This window comes from Acanthaster planci, linkage group LG09, assembly GCF_054643075.1.
Source record: "Acanthaster planci isolate LZ-2023a linkage group LG09, COTS_SCS, whole genome shotgun sequence".
Classification (NCBI taxonomy): domain Eukaryota; kingdom Metazoa; phylum Echinodermata; class Asteroidea; order Valvatida; family Acanthasteridae; genus Acanthaster; species Acanthaster planci.
In genome coordinates, this window is record NC_141785.1 from 9,982,878 (window position 1) to 9,998,195 (window position 15,318).

At 41.7% G+C, this 15,318-nt stretch overlaps 1 protein-coding gene across 2 annotated transcripts; it reads left to right on the plus strand.

Moving 5' to 3' along the window:
* The first annotated feature begins 1,322 nt into the window (after positions 1 to 1,322).
* On the plus strand, positions 1,323 to 14,006 carry LOC110980713 (uncharacterized). Of its 2 annotated transcripts, none has more exons than XM_022237627.2 (5): positions 1,323 to 1,644; positions 5,950 to 6,074; positions 6,754 to 10,716; positions 11,277 to 11,505; positions 12,183 to 14,006. In XM_022237627.2, the coding sequence occupies exons 3-5, from the start codon at positions 6,837 to 6,839 to the stop codon at positions 12,298 to 12,300; spliced, it is 4,227 nt and encodes a 1,408-aa protein (XP_022093319.2). In that variant the 5' UTR covers positions 1,323 to 1,644; positions 5,950 to 6,074; positions 6,754 to 6,836; the 3' UTR covers positions 12,301 to 14,006. The 2 variants fall into 2 exon arrangements, with proteins under 2 accessions (XP_022093319.2, XP_022093320.2); XM_022237628.2 differs by lacking the exon at positions 1,323 to 1,644 and adding an exon at positions 1,651 to 1,834.
* The last annotated feature ends 1,312 nt before the right edge of the window (positions 14,007 to 15,318 follow it).

Genomic DNA, 15,318 nt, shown 5'->3' on the forward strand with positions numbered 1-15,318 from the left:
TCTTTCCCGGAAGCCATTATGATCAGTTGTTTGTCCTTGCAAAGTTATTCAGATGATTTTTTTTCCTAACTAGAATGTAACTAGGGTTAAAATAGCCAACTGGGATCTATGTAGGGACATATGAAACATCCCTACTTAAAAGCCACCAGTCCCAGTGTCAGCCATCCACTTAGTGTCGCTTTTATAATGTTCAACCCTAACAGGAAATGAAACATGCACAGCGCAAGCTGGAAAATTGATATGAATACATGCCACACAGTTCATTTGCTTTCCGCCACGCCCCCTTGAAAATGATTGCACTACAACCTGTAAAAGAACACAAAAACTTCAAAGTGCATTCAGCCAAAAAAGATAAAAATGAGTACACTAATTTAAAAGCATGTATTTGCAATGCATTTGTACTACACTCTTTGTGTACGTATTTTGTGTTTCAATTGACTTTATTTTCAATATTTGTTTTTCTGTTGTAAATGAAGTGTTGGTGCCTTTTTGGTTTATGTTCATGCAGAGTTCCATCATTCATGAGTAAAAGTTTCACATGTTCTTTAGGCCCTACTTTGGTGATTCAATGTGTAAGTATACAGCAATAAGTAAGCAGGCAAACCTTTCTTGGATATGTTTCCTGTAAGCAGTTTCTTGTTTCAAAATTTGAACAGAAATTTATGTATACACAGATCCACTATGAATTTCAATTTACAGTGAATTCACAGTTTCAACGTGAAATGTTTTTCTCACGGAAATGGGAAGTTCTCCTGGTAAAAACACCGTGAAAATGACCCTCACTGTGACCCCCTCGCAGACACCTTCAGGCCAAGCTAGGATTTTACTTGTGTGGGAGGGCACAAAGGGGGCCCGGGCACCAGCATCTTATGGTGGGGGGCACAAGCTTTCAGTGGTGTGGTTTTGGGGGGCAAGAGTTTGTTAGCCTTGTTCAATATCCATTCATCCGGTTTTTTTTGGGGGGGGCATCTGCGGGCACCGGGAATTTGTTGGGGGCACGGCCCCAGCCCCCCTCCCCAGCTACGCCACTAATGGGCCTCTGACCGTTTTGAAGGGGTGATTATCTCTGGAAAGAAATATCCTGAAAAGTCATCGGTTAAGCCACTGAAAATTGAAAGGAAAACAAAAGATATGTCTTTAACAGCCGAGTTACTTGTGAGTAATTTTCCTGACTTTTATTTGAACTTGTGGGTATTAGTATAAACTGTTGCCGCTGCGCCTTCCATACATGACGCTACAACAGCAACAGCGCCCTCAGTTGTTCAAGTGCATTTAATCAAACATGGATGTCAAATAGTTTTTATACATTGAAGAAAGTATGAAGTTGCAGAAAACTGTGTCTATTGGAGATTCATTACAGCAGGGTACAACTTGTGTTCGTCGCGAGTCACTCGCTCTCGACGAAGCTGGGGGATCTGGCCCTCCCCAGCTAAGCTTCGTCGCCAGCGAGAAAACGTCAAATTAATTAGGAGCAGGTCCCAGACTTCCCTATGCAGTTTAAAAACCGGCTTGCGGGTCGAAACCTGTCTAGAACTAGTAAAAGTCTAGTTTTTCACGTCCAGTCACGGGCATATCGCATTATCAGCGATTCGAGCGAAACGATGACACGCCAGACGACTGTGACTGCTGTAACATTTTGGATGGGTGAGTTGTGCTTTCTTTGCCTGCAGATGACAATGGCAGATGACAATCGCAGATGTCGATGACAGCACCCAGTATAGGCTACATACATGTTTAGGTTTTCATAAGGTTTCTTCACACTGGATATGCTCTGTCCTAGCACTAGTGTGGCACGGACTCTCACTCCTGATCCATCCTTAGCCACACCATGGAGGTACATTGTAGGAAAAGACAAATCTGTATACTTGTGGGACTTTTTTCCCACAAGTGGATCAGTTACTGCACGAAATAAGGAAAGAATTCCATATACGAAGTTCACTTTTTAGGAGAAATTTTTGCTCCAGGACAGATTTAAAAAGGGGCGACATTTATTTTTGGGGGATAGAGATGTGAAAGGGGGTTCAGTAACTTAGGGGGACAGGTTTAAAAAGAAGGGGCCCCACGCAATAAAACGGCAAAAAAGTGAGTCCTTTTGCCGTTCTTTTTTTCCCCTACTATATCGTCTACCGTTTCCTCTTCCTTCACTATCCCGTCCTTTTATTTCTCCACAGTTTTCCTGTCATTAGTACAAGGATTATTACAGTTAGTATACACATTTAATACATTTAATCCAAATTGTGTCGTAAAGGGGAAGCGAACCTGCAATGAAGAGAACTGTTAGGTATAGAAATACAGCAGTCTAACTGACCACGCCACACGAGCGCTTGTTGCCGGAGGAACTCGATATGTTCCATATAAAGTTACGGTTGAATTAAGGAGAGGTCACGATGAGGTCAAGATGAATATTTAAAAAAATTAAATATTTATGAAACTGAATATGTAATTATTCACGAATATTTGTATAAATTAGAATATTTGAATATAAATAAATGTGGCTATCCGTTGTTAATGTAAGTAGGTTGTGCCAAAGGAAATCAACTAGGTAAGGTACATGTCTGAGCACAATTGACTGTATGACGTGAGTTATCTCTGTCGTATTTATGTAAACCAAAAGAGAAAGAACAAGTAGAAATGGAGTCGGCCGTACGAAAGAAGGAATTTCGTTCCAATGCTGTATAAGAACTCAGGCTAGGTGGAGTCTTGCTTCATCCATTAGCAATACATGCACTATGAGCGAGAATTGGAGTCTTACGCGCAATTGGTGAGAGAGGTGACTATCCACACAGTGGAAGCGACCAGTTTGGGTTCTATCTGGCCGAATACATGTGGCGCTGCCGACATGCAGGAGTAGACCACTTCAATCAAATCTTTAAGGATGTTCTTCTCCTGTACAAGCCTCCCCTCACATTTTAGAGCGCAGATAGCCACACAATAATCTAAAGACAGGTTTCAGCTCCCTTTTCCCCTTCCCTCTGTATAAATATAGAAAAAAACTCCTCCAACTGACAAACACTCTCTAAAAGAAATTTGTCCCTTTTTTTCCTTCTAAACAAATTGTCCAACTTACAAACTGTCTGTAAAAGAAATTGGGCCCCTTTTTTCCTTCTAAAGAAATTGTCCAACTTTAAAATTGTCGCAAAACACGCACTATTTTCCCCCAAGTAAAAATTGTACATGTACATGTACATGTACAGTAGGGCACATTGCGCAGCATTTCGTGAACTGTGTAGATCCATCCAGACAGATGACGGCCCTCTGCACTCCTCGTGTTGCGGATTCATGCATAAAATTACCTCAATGCTTGTGGCAGCCCAACCCCTGTTACATAATGGTTCTTTCCGGATATGATTCGGTTCATGCGCACACGTCGTGCGCATTCGCCATGTTCTTCAGAAGCAAAGATGGCCGCCTGTCGATGTAAACCTGGTCCATGTGTAGCTCCAAAAGTGTGCCCAAAACTCCATATTTCTGTCCTATGATGTTCAGCTCTTCAATGCCTATTGGAATCGTCTTCATTCAGCGATCATAGTAAGGATACTTTTGTAGTAACTACGCGATATTACAGTGGACTTCGTATATGGAATTCTTCCCCGAAATAATGCCAATTCTTTCTGTTGACATATTAAAAGTCTGATTAACATCCATGATGGTATAGTTGCCAGGTCCCTAGTTTTGCCATCTTTTGTCAAGTCTGATTGGTTTTATGACAGTACAGTAAGTGGAGAAATAAGGGATCTGGTGACTATACCATCATGGAGATGATGGACGTTACACCCACATGTAGTTACTAAATACTATTAAATTCATAATTACCGGTATGCATGCATACGCATAAATTAAATGGCCTTGGGGGCGAGAAGTGTGAGCAGGCCATTGAAAACATACAAGGGTACAATTTTGATCATTTTCTCTCAGGTTTTCTGGCTTTGTTCTTTTATTTTCTTCAGAAAATCCCAATTAATTGTTGTTGCTATAAAACAGCACGAAAGGAGACCAGCTTACATGTACGTGTACATTGTAGATACGGCAATCTCTCGTGCACAGGAAAAATCAAGATTGTACATTTTCCAGAGCACTAAATACCCCTTTAGATTAGAAACTAATAGCAAAAACAATTTAATGAGATTTTCTGAAGAAAAAGCCCACCCACCATGGCCATTTTTGCGCATGCATGCACAATTATGAATTCGTTAGTGAAAAGGTTTATACCATCATGGACATTAGATGACATGGAACAGGATTGCTTAATTTTGTGTCCTTTCAACTTGGAAATTTTGTCAAAGTTTAGACTGTCACATGATTGTGAGAGTGGTATTGACGTCAGGTGGGAGCACAGTGGTGGATTAAACAAGGATACAAATAAAAACAGGGATACAGTTATTGTCTTTGTTGGCTCGAGGGATTTTGCAGTTGAGGCTACAGAGTGAACACATGACTCCACCGTCGATGGTTAATGTTGGTCTGGCAGAAGACATTTAATGTTGCTGGGAATGATGCCTTGAATTTCTGGTAATAAGGCATGCTGTTATGCCCTAGTCCTCTTGCATGTCCCCTAAAAGTTGGTTCCAGTATATCAGTCACACAGCAGAAGTGGGTGTTATGACTAGTAACAAATCTAGTAGCACGTCTTTGGGTCTTAGGCTGAGTAACTTCATGTAGAATTATTCAACTGGCTTTTTAAAAACATTTTAGTCATGAGCTGGCAATAGTAGAATCCTGTTACCTACCACATACAGGTAGCATTTACCAAAATTAAATTCTTTCTAGAACTATTAGATTTCACCTCCAAAACCACCTCCAAAGTACTGGTGTAACGTCTCATTCCGCTGTGACCAGATTTCCTGTTTGTAGCCAAATGCCCGAACTTGTCCCTGACAACCCGATTGTATGCTTTGTTCACTTTGTTGTGTGAACTGAGTTCGGAATTGTAATGACTCAAGTTATTGATTTGTCTCAAGTCGGACTCAAGTCACAAATTTTGGCAACTCAGCTTGACTCAAGTCCAGACAGGTAAATGATTTGACTTGACTGGAGTCTGCAACCAAATGACTCAACTCAACTTGAACCTCTCATGGATACTCAACTCGAGTACAAGTTCATAAGACTCGAGTCTCAAAATACTTAAAAGCAAAATTTTGGGGGGAAAAAATCTATTTGAAATCAGACTCATGGCGCTGCTCTTATATCGATCGTGAATACGTTGTGGTGCAGGATGTACATGTATGTATACACAGCATGAGGCGCAGCACACACCAGTCTTCTTTTCTTTTTCCATGCGTGGAAAGCATGCATACCATAGAATGACTTGCATGTAGTTGTATTCTTATTGCATTTTGTTTGCAAATTTGTGACTCAAAGTGTCTTGAGCTCGGTACTTGACGTGACTCGACTCAACTTGACTGCACAAACTTCTCGACTTCTTGACCTAATGACTCGAGTCACAATTTCAAAATGTCTTGACTTGAGTCACCAAATTTAGGGATTCGTTAGTCGTTACAACACTGGCTGATTTCCAACATCAACTCAAGGACACAGGAATTATTCAATACGTGTAACGTTTTAATAATAAAAGTGCCTGCCCTTTGTTGTGACCACTCTGTTGACATAAAAGTAATTTGGTATTGACTTAAAAGGCGTAGGTACTGTGTTTACCTCTGGTGCTTAATGGTGTGTACAATACGTATATGTGGATTAACCGTTTCCCATTTTTGCAGCCTCCTCCATATTAACCGTAGCCGGCACTGAGACTTTGTGTCAAACGCAGGCCTGTTGTAAGATCAAACAACCCCAGTCAAATGCCTAACCACGTACATTTACCATAATATTCAATAACCAGAAAACAGTTACACTGGACAAACATGAAGAACAATATTGATGTAGTGTGACATCATTAAACACTGACTTTGTTCAACTTGAGATTTTGATGAAAGATTTCGTGTCTTTTTGCAGATTGTCCTGTCACATCTGTAGAACTTTCGCTCTGATCTCACCCTGAGCACCTGTGGGCTAGTTTCTGACAAGTTGTGGCCATGTACAACTGTACATCCGTGTAATTCATCGCTCCAGCTGGATAGGTAATAAACTAGCATCATTCACAGACACATGTTGCATGAACGTGTGGGGTGCGGTCAGTCGATCAGTAAGATTACCGATCAGGCTTTGTGATTGCCAATTGTTCAGTTAATCTCCAACTTTTGTTTGAAACGCTCTTTAACAGTTGTGAATATGGGGGGTATGGCAGTAAAGCACCCATCACCAGAAAACAAAAATGGTTGGAGGGGTCAGTTTAGATTTTTTTTCAAGCAAATTGTTGATTTTCGGCCCCAGTCATTTCTATTGTTATCATTTCTCTTTGTTCTCCAGCCCCACCCCCGTGTATTCGGGAGTGCGTCATTTTGACCTCGTTTTATCTTCGTCTGATTCCATGCCAAAACATTGGTTTTGTGACTTAAATGCACATGTAGTATTCATTAAATTTATGGGACTTCATTACCGTTAAAAATATCCTCATAAGACCTGAATCAGAAAAAGAAAATGAAATGTCATACAATTAATATGTACATGTCGGATAGGATTCAGTTTCAAACAATGAAGCAATATTATTTATGTGACTGGGGACAATAAAAAACAAATTCACAAAACTAAAATTATTTTGCCATTTTATTAATTGAAATCTTAATCAATGAATTCAACAGGACTGCAGTTAATCCACCAGTAAAACTATAATAGTAAATGTTGATATTATTGTTTCAGTGCCTGGAACCACTGAATAACACAGCAAGTTGTGTGACACTCTACTGAGGGGAGACAATTGGACCAAGAAAGCAGGAGGATATATGAAAGGACGGAGGAGGAGTTTGCCCAAGAATGAAACCCCCTCAAGCAGTCCAGGTCCTGAGTTCTGGATGGATGTTGAGAGAAGGGGGCCAGGCATTCTTCGCTATATTTCCCCACTCCGAATGTGGAGAACCCCGAGGTCAAATAAACCTACCACCAGGTCACGGCAGGAGGATCCGTACGAGGAATCAGCAAAGAGTTGCTGGAAGAATACAACAGACAAGCCTACTCCGTTCACTTGGAGGGATCTTCAACCAGTTACTGGAAATAAGAGTACCCTAAAAAAGGACAACTCTGCAACCTTTGGCCAAGATGTGCAGCAAACTCAGGGAATGCGACTGTGCTCAAAAAGAAAAAGAAGAAGGAAAAGGAGAAAAAGAAAGAGAGACATTCACACAGCTGAAAATAAAAGAAATGCATCTGATTTGCGTAAAGAGAGTGATAAACAAGAAGCTAAAAATGAGTCCTTGGGTAACCAGTGCATTGCCTCAAGGCATTATGAAAGGAAATCAGTCGTACAGGGAAAGAATGTTGTTGCAAGTGATTCACAGAGATATTGTGCGGATCCACATCGACAGTCTCCGTCCATAACATGCAAGAAAGCAGTGGCAGAAGGAAAAAGTTTGGAAGTCTCAGGAAGTCACTACAGCAAAACCGAGCAGCTGGAAAGTAGTCAAAGGCAATCAGCGGAGAGACTACAAGCAGTGACAGGAGCATGGGCACTCGAAGGATCCATTCCACAAATGTGCAACAGAGGAAAGCCAAAAGGATTTCCAAGCGCAAGAACAAGGATTGCTAGGTTTGAGGCAAAGCGACTGGAGCGTATCCGGAAGAGGAAGAGGTCCTGTGAGAGTCTCAGGATCGTTGTTGGCCATGGACAACCACTGCCACAAGAGGCTGGCCACTATAACATTCCAAACACTCAATTAGTTACCTCAACATTGAAAGAAGATGCAGAGTATCCAACACCTGACTCTGTTGATCCGCTTATGCCTCTTCATAATCAACATGTAGCATCTCCATTGACAAGGGTTTGTGGTGTAAAGGAGTGGATCTCCACTCTTGAGGCAAAGCAACGGAATAGCATACAGGACAGACGATCCTCCAGTAAAACCATCAATCATCAAAGTTGCAATCAGAGTGAAACCTTCACACAGCCTGACTCTCAAAGTGCTGCACTGACAGGTCAAGAAACAGTTTCAATACCTGCACCCTCGTTAGATGCTCAGGATGCAACAAGTGTCATCAGACATCCAGAAGTGAATCCCGATCCAATGGAAGCATTCATTTCGCCACAGTTTCATGGAGTACAGACAAGCATCACTGCATTGCTGCCACCAAATTGCAACAGCGAACCCAAACAGAAACGTCTGAAGAGTGCCTTGGATCAGGCAGCAACCAGCAGCGGTGACATGAGTCAGCAAAGAACACCTGTCTCTGGTCCATGCAATCCAGCTTCCTCAATTACCCATCCAGATACGTGTAAATGCAACGGCCCAATCTTATGTAACACCACACCCTCAGGAGACAAACACACCAATGGCACACTAATGACAAACGGTCAACAAAGCTGTGGCAAAGCTTCAGTTTCTCATTTATCTGCAGCTGAGTCACTGTGCTGTCCTGCAAGCCATAGGGTTATGCACAGGTACAAATCAATTTGCAAAACCCCACCCAGTGTCCGCAGGAATGCGCTGGTGTCACCATTAGAGTTTGGACATGATGCTTCACCATTGCAGTGGGCTTTGCCAATCACAAGCCACTTTTGGAGCCTAACAGGCCAACCCTCACAAAAAGAATGGCATGAAGCGAGAAAGACAAGAGAGGGAGCTGTGTCACTCACCAACAGGATGTACCAACAGAATGGCCAGCATTTCAAATTTCCATTAGTGAACAACTGTGAACTGAGAACAGATCTTGATAAAGGAGTCTTCGCTTCTCCACTAGTCAAGAGTACTCAAGGAGCATCGGTCACAAAATGTACCCAGCTCCTGCGCAGAAGCCTTCAGAAGAGGAGACGCAACAATCATGGCTCCTGTCCAGAATCTGGCAAATGGACAGACACAAGCTCTGCATGCAGTCTGTCATCCAGTGACGTGGTCAGTGGAATCATGGCACCAGCTCAGTCCTCCGTGGTCAAAATAGCAGAGCACCCACCACCTGTAGAATTTGAAAATAACACAGATAACAACAAGTCCTCTGCCAAAGCAAAGCGTGCCAGACCTGTTCACAGGGCACCACACCGGAGAAGAAGTGGGACTCCTGTTTCATCATCAGAGTCTGAGAAATACACAGACAGGGACTTGTTCAAGGTGTCCTCCAAGGCAGGTACATCTGTCCAACAGCAACCTGCTAGTGCCTTGCCCGTACCCAAAACCCTGTCCCCTCCATCGCCTTTTGGGTTCATAAGGCTCATTTCCAATCGTGATAGGAGATTCGAGAGGAGGAAAGAACCTGACAGGATGCAGCGTCTTTTCTCTAGCAGTGATGAGACTGACCCCAGTATTGCCACTGCAAGGGCAGCCAGTCTGGACTTCCTTCAAAAGGATTGGGATAAAGACGTTGATGAAGATTGTTGCAGTGACGGGGCTGATGGCAGTGGTCTTGGCAATCAGGGTTGCGTTACAGATGACGATGCTGTTGATGAACCCGATGGTGGCAGGTTCATCAATAATCCTGAATCCAGTGATGATGGTGATAGTGAAAAGAATGATCAAGACAGTGACCACAATGACTGGAGTTCAGAGGAAGAAGATGTTGGTAGAGATGATGAAAGCACTGCCAGACATTATAGTAATAATTTGAAGGCAGTTGGGAGTAGCGATACAGGTGCTGAAGGTAATAATGGGCATCTTGGGGAAGCTGGTGATGATGGTGCAAACAGCCTCGATTTTGATGTTTGTGACTGCTTGTCTGATGATGGTATCACAAGTCGTGATGATGGTGACGGCAGTGAAAATGGCAAGCTTAGTGACAGCGGTCATGAAAGTGACGGAAATGTTCGTAGCAGTGAGATGGATGAAGATGGCTCATGGTTCTATAGCCTTGTGGACCCAAAAAATGGGAGCAATACTGCTAAACATATGAGTGTTAGCTGTTCCAAGGAGGAGCAGCAGAACAGCAGAGATGCAGACGTCAACAATGAAAATTTGGGTGCTTGTGCTCATGGCTGTGAACAGGATCTTGAAAGTGACATCATAAATGTTGAAGATGATGAGGAAGAAAGTGTTATTGAAGATACATGTAATGTGGGCTCCCCATTGCCACAGACACCAGTCTGCAGTCTTGGGCTTCGAAAGACAAGGCAATCTCAAGATGGACTGTCTAGAACTAAAACCAGAGTGTCAAGCCAGAAAACAGTTATCACTGACGTAGGGAAATTCAAAGAACAGGAGAAGGTTGTGAAGAAATTAGCTAAAAGGAGCCATGCATCCAAACACGAAAAATCCAGACAAGTCAGTGCATGCCACGGAAGTGATGATAGACTTCCGAGAATTAACACAAAAACGTCGTGCCAAGCGAAACAAACCACAGGAGAAAAGAAGAATGAAACAGATCAGAGTATTGCTGCCACTCCTCAGAACTCAAAACAGATACCTGCCAACACCAACCCCAGTGAAGTTACACCCTTGCATTATATCTGTCATCGCGATGGACTGATAAGACATAGACGAAAACTGCGGTGGCCGCGGCCGCGGCCGCAGCGAGCCAAAAAAACAGGACTTTTAACTGGACTCAAAGGAAAGCAGAAAACGTCCAGTGCAAAACAAGAGAGCGCTCCAAAGGGGTCTGCCAATTCAGCACTACTGAGAACAAACAGTCAGGCAGTTAACAGCGTGGCATTGCAAGAAATACTTGCCAAGAGAACTGAAGCCAATAGTAAGTTTGCTTTGCGCATCCATATAAATGTACGTGTACATACAAAGCATGCACCAATCTCTCTGCAGACTTTGCCACCCATGCCAAATGGATGGTGAGGTTGTACACAATTCAGCAGTCTCAGCTAGAAGCAGCGAGTGGATACATACCTCTCTTGTTCTGATGTCACGTGCATTCATAAATTTAGAGTTATGCTGTTTGCACATCAGTCAAAGGAGCCCCAAGACACATGCTGACAAACTGTGCGCAAGCATGGGACATACATGTTTAAGTCCTTTCAGTGGGTTCTAACTGTAGATTTCTGAATTTGGGACAACTCAAAAGTCGAAATGCCAAAGACGTCCCGACAAGAGCATTGCTGGTTCCAATCCGAAACACCCGTTGTTCAGTTGAGAACAGCGCATGTTTAGGTGAAATACACAGTGTTCCATCAAGGATCATTTTAGTGTCAACAAGAACATTCTAAATTTGTAGGCGTTTCTTTATGTGCAGATCACAGTACTCTCAGCATTGCAGTCCTGTTCAGTGTATTTCATTCACTGACGAATTCACTTCCGCAGGGGCCGTCAGCCAGAGCATGGTTCCTTCCTTTCCTGTGGATTGGGAAGAGCCTGTGAAGCACAGCCGTCTGCTCAACGAGCACAGGCAGTTCCTGCAGGATAGGTTCTTGAAGCTCCTGATGAAACGAGGCAAGGAGATGCGACTGACCAATCGGCCTTCCCTACTAGACTTGACTTTGAAAGATCAGTTGAAAGAGCAGCGGCGGGAGCGTGAACAAGACAGGAAATGGTAGGCCTTCACCAAAATTTATGATTCATTTTTGTTACCCTTTCGCGCAATCAGTTTCATGTTGTTGGTTTTCAGCAATGAATTATGAGAGAAGGCTATTGAGAAGCATTCATGCAACCATCTCCCATGGTCTCATTCCAAATAGTTGATTAATGAAGTCCAGCCATTCTGCCATCCTGTGTTTTATATAATTAACAGATCAGATCAAGATCTTGCTTATACAGGAGTAATTTTTGTTTTAAATGCTAAAAAGACCTTTTTAAGTGTTTAACATTGCAAAATTCAGAAACCTCTATGTGGACTAGGTTGTATCTAGTTTTATGCTCATTTCAAGAACTACTTTTTGCTTTGGTTGCATTCATCTCAAATATTAACTTGGCTAATTGCCACATTCACCTCATGCATATATGTACATACAAAATGAACAGAATAATATTGTGAACCGCTGAAGAGAACAAGAGAAACACACACTTACACGCAGTGCCCAAAATCGAATCTCAGTTGATGTAAGCAAGAGCCCAAACATGTTTCTGCAGGAGCTGGGGTGTGAATGTTGGCTGTTAGACTCTTAAGCTGCCGTAAAGTTGATGAAAACTGAGATAATTTTTTTGTAACACTTCTTATGGAGGGGACTTTCACATTTGACGTTGATCATGTTTGTTTTCTTCCTGGGGCAGGAGAAGGAAACTTACTGCGGACATCAAATCGGACAAGTGGATTAACTATGAAACACTCCCCCAGATCTTCACAGTGCAAAAAACAAAGAGTTTCATCCAAAAGATCCAACTGAGATGAGAACAGAATACGCAGTCTAGGAAATGCAGGTTTTATTTCCAGATCAACATCAAATTCACTTCAGGTAGTGAAAATGCTGTCTTTTGAGGACCTTGTTTGACAGACAGAGTACATGTCTAAATAAACACCCAGGGACTTAAAAATTCATCTACAATCTGCATCCTTTACCTGTTCTAAAAAAGCCAGACAAAGTTAGTCATTTTCAATACAGTTTATGGTTTCCAAGTTTATGACAGTGGAATTCAAACTTGAGAATGACTATATTGTAATTTGAAAGGTCTGAAATAAACGTTTTGGTGCTTGCTAGTTATCAGAAGTTGTTATAGGATATTCAATATTCCACTTCAATATTCCTTGATTCGATTTTCAAATTAAATCTACATTCAAGTAGGCATACCTTCTTACTTCACTCTTGTAATTTCACTCGTCCCCAAAAAATCATAAAATAAAATTTTTAAAATGCGTGTACATTTTGTTATGTGTAAGTAAACAGATTTCGTGTGCCTTTATATATGTGACGTCCTAGTCTTGGATCATAACAAAAAACTTTTCAAAGATTTACACCATCTTTTCACTGAAGAGCTCCATTCAGAAGTTATTTCATTTGTTTTTTCCCCCGAGTGTTTCTCTGTTTGGATTAGGTTTTGGTCAACATCAAATACCTGTATTCAACATATAATGAGTACTGTGCAAACGTTTGTTAACAGCAGGTGGGAAGATCTCAGAATAGTGAGCCAGAATAATTCTCATTTTTTCTTATATACCAAGAGTGGAAGGCTACACTAAAACGGCGTTGGCTTTTATTTCCAATTTAAAAGTTAGTTTTTAACCTGTCCTTTCTGGAAAGACTATGCTTAGTATTGTCAAGTCTGCTGCTTGAAAAACACCAATGTGCTCCTCGATCATGCATGTATGGAAAAGCCAGTCAGTGGCAACTTTTACTTTTTAAATCATATCTGGTACACTGGTTGTGTTTTTCAACTTTCAGCAGTTGTGAGCTTTGAATTCTCCTTACTAAACACACTGCTGATACGCATCTCATGATTCAGGGGAGGGCTCTGGCATCGTTTCCAGACTGCTGCCTAGTGCAGAGGCTTCACTGTTGTTGAAAATGGCACAGAGGCACCAGACCAGAAGTCACTGGTCTTCATTGGTAGAAAAGCCTGCCCTAAACCATGTGGCCTGGGTAGAAAACATGGATGTTTGGATGCTTTAGTGTAAGGCTTTGTCTGAAGCAGCTGGCTGCGGCTAGGATTAACACATGGATCTATGGGAAGTTGCGCTAGCCACAAGCTGGTAATCTTCCCCAGATGCATGTTATTTAAGCCATAATAAATAATTGAGGCCCAGCCTAATAGAAACAACCATGATGCCAGACATTCAAAGTAAGCCCAAAAATGGTTTGTTGGGGTAACCCTTTTGGTTAATTTTGACCAATTTTTACCTGAAGGTCTTGTGTCACAGATCATTAACAGGAGTAGCACTCTACTAGAAACACTGCATTTTTTAATAGCCCTTGATAAATTTAAAGATAATCTATTGTATAGTCTATTTAAGATTACCCCCATGGATTTGTACGGTACAGCATTGAAACAAAAGTTTTTGGAAATTCAAGTTATTTTTTTCTTAACTCACTTGAAGGTTTCATATATTAGACACTACATGATTGCAATAAAACTATATTCATGTATTTATAGTTACCTTAATTCATTGTTCTGACTCTTTGTTTATGGTGTGTACTATATGCAAAGGCAGGTGTATATGTTCGGAGTGGAATGGTCTTGGCAAAACAGTTACTGAGGAGACTTGAGAGATGAGATGTGTCACTGGACCAGCTCCTTTTATAAACAGTACCACATGATGATCTTGGCAAAACCGGTAGCGCATGCTCTGCCCAAGGAGAATTTCTTGCGCAAATGGCAAATGATGCCTCATTCAAAGAACTTTAAGTAGATGCACCTCATTACTTGTGGCTTATAACTTGCTTCTCCTGGGTATAAATGCACCTTGGTTGTTCCTCCAAGAAGATGTCTTCACGAAAACGTATTTGCCAATTACCACAAAACAGTGCAGAGGTACACCTGCAAATGAAGGGTGTGTACAAAAAATCAATACAAATTGATTGAAATAACTTGAAAGGACTGGTTGGTTTCTATTTCAAGTAAATTGTGCAGGACTAGCAACTTAACATGCACAACCACACATAGCCTTGCCCTAGTCATTAGCATACACAAGTCATTCCAGTTATGGGGTGATGATTTTGTCATACAAACTCCCTGTTATTGGCTGTAAATGTAGCTGAGAAGGGAGTTCATGTACAGCTTCTGTGGAGGGGGAGGTCAAAGCGCTCAACAACAGCAGAATGACCACAGTGGATTGGATCAATTCTGAAAGCCTTTTATGAGCAAAATGACAACGATATCTTTTTCCTTTTAATTTATGGGGCCATGCCACTCCCCCGTGGTGTACCCAATCCCCAATCAGCCACACTGAGACAGGCAGGCTGGCAATTTTTTGAGGAAAGTGAAACTGCCAACTCTTCAAACATGATGTATACCATCCCCTGGGGGGTTGAGAATCAGAAAAAATTGTACATCATTTCTAGAAATATATCCCAATTTGGATCCCCTCCAGACTCAAAACCAAGCTTCTCTCTTTCTTTCTCACCTAGTCCACCCCCATGACACGATCAATATATAATACCTGCAACAGAGCTTTGATTTTGCCTTGTATATGTTATAACTGAGTTAAGAATTTTCATGTGTGGATTGGCCTATGTCTACCATACGGGATAAACTGAGGTGAAGCACCTTGATGAACACACGCAGTTATGCAACACAAGAGCCAAAGCTGGGGATGACATTCAAATGATACCAGATCAACTTGGCATAGAGACTACAACGGACAAAATTTTCATTTGGCATTGTTTGATGTTTATTTAGTATTAATAGGCCACTGTTTTGCAGATCAAAACTCTTCTCAAAATAAACCTGTTACTTAGCATCCACGTGTGTAATT

Bases quoted from the DNA above. Each gene is read 5' to 3' on its own strand.
- LOC110980713 (XM_022237627.2), top strand. From the start codon at position 6,837: ATGAAAGGACGGAGGAGGAGTTTGCCCAAGAATGAAACCCCCTCAAGC. The intron at 10,717-11,276 runs GTAAGTTTGCTT...TCACTTCCGCAG, and splicing joins CAAGAGAACTGAAGCCAATA to GGGCCGTCAGCCAGAGCATG. The intron at 11,506-12,182 runs GTAGGCCTTCAC...TTCCTGGGGCAG, and splicing joins CGTGAACAAGACAGGAAATG to GAGAAGGAAACTTACTGCGG.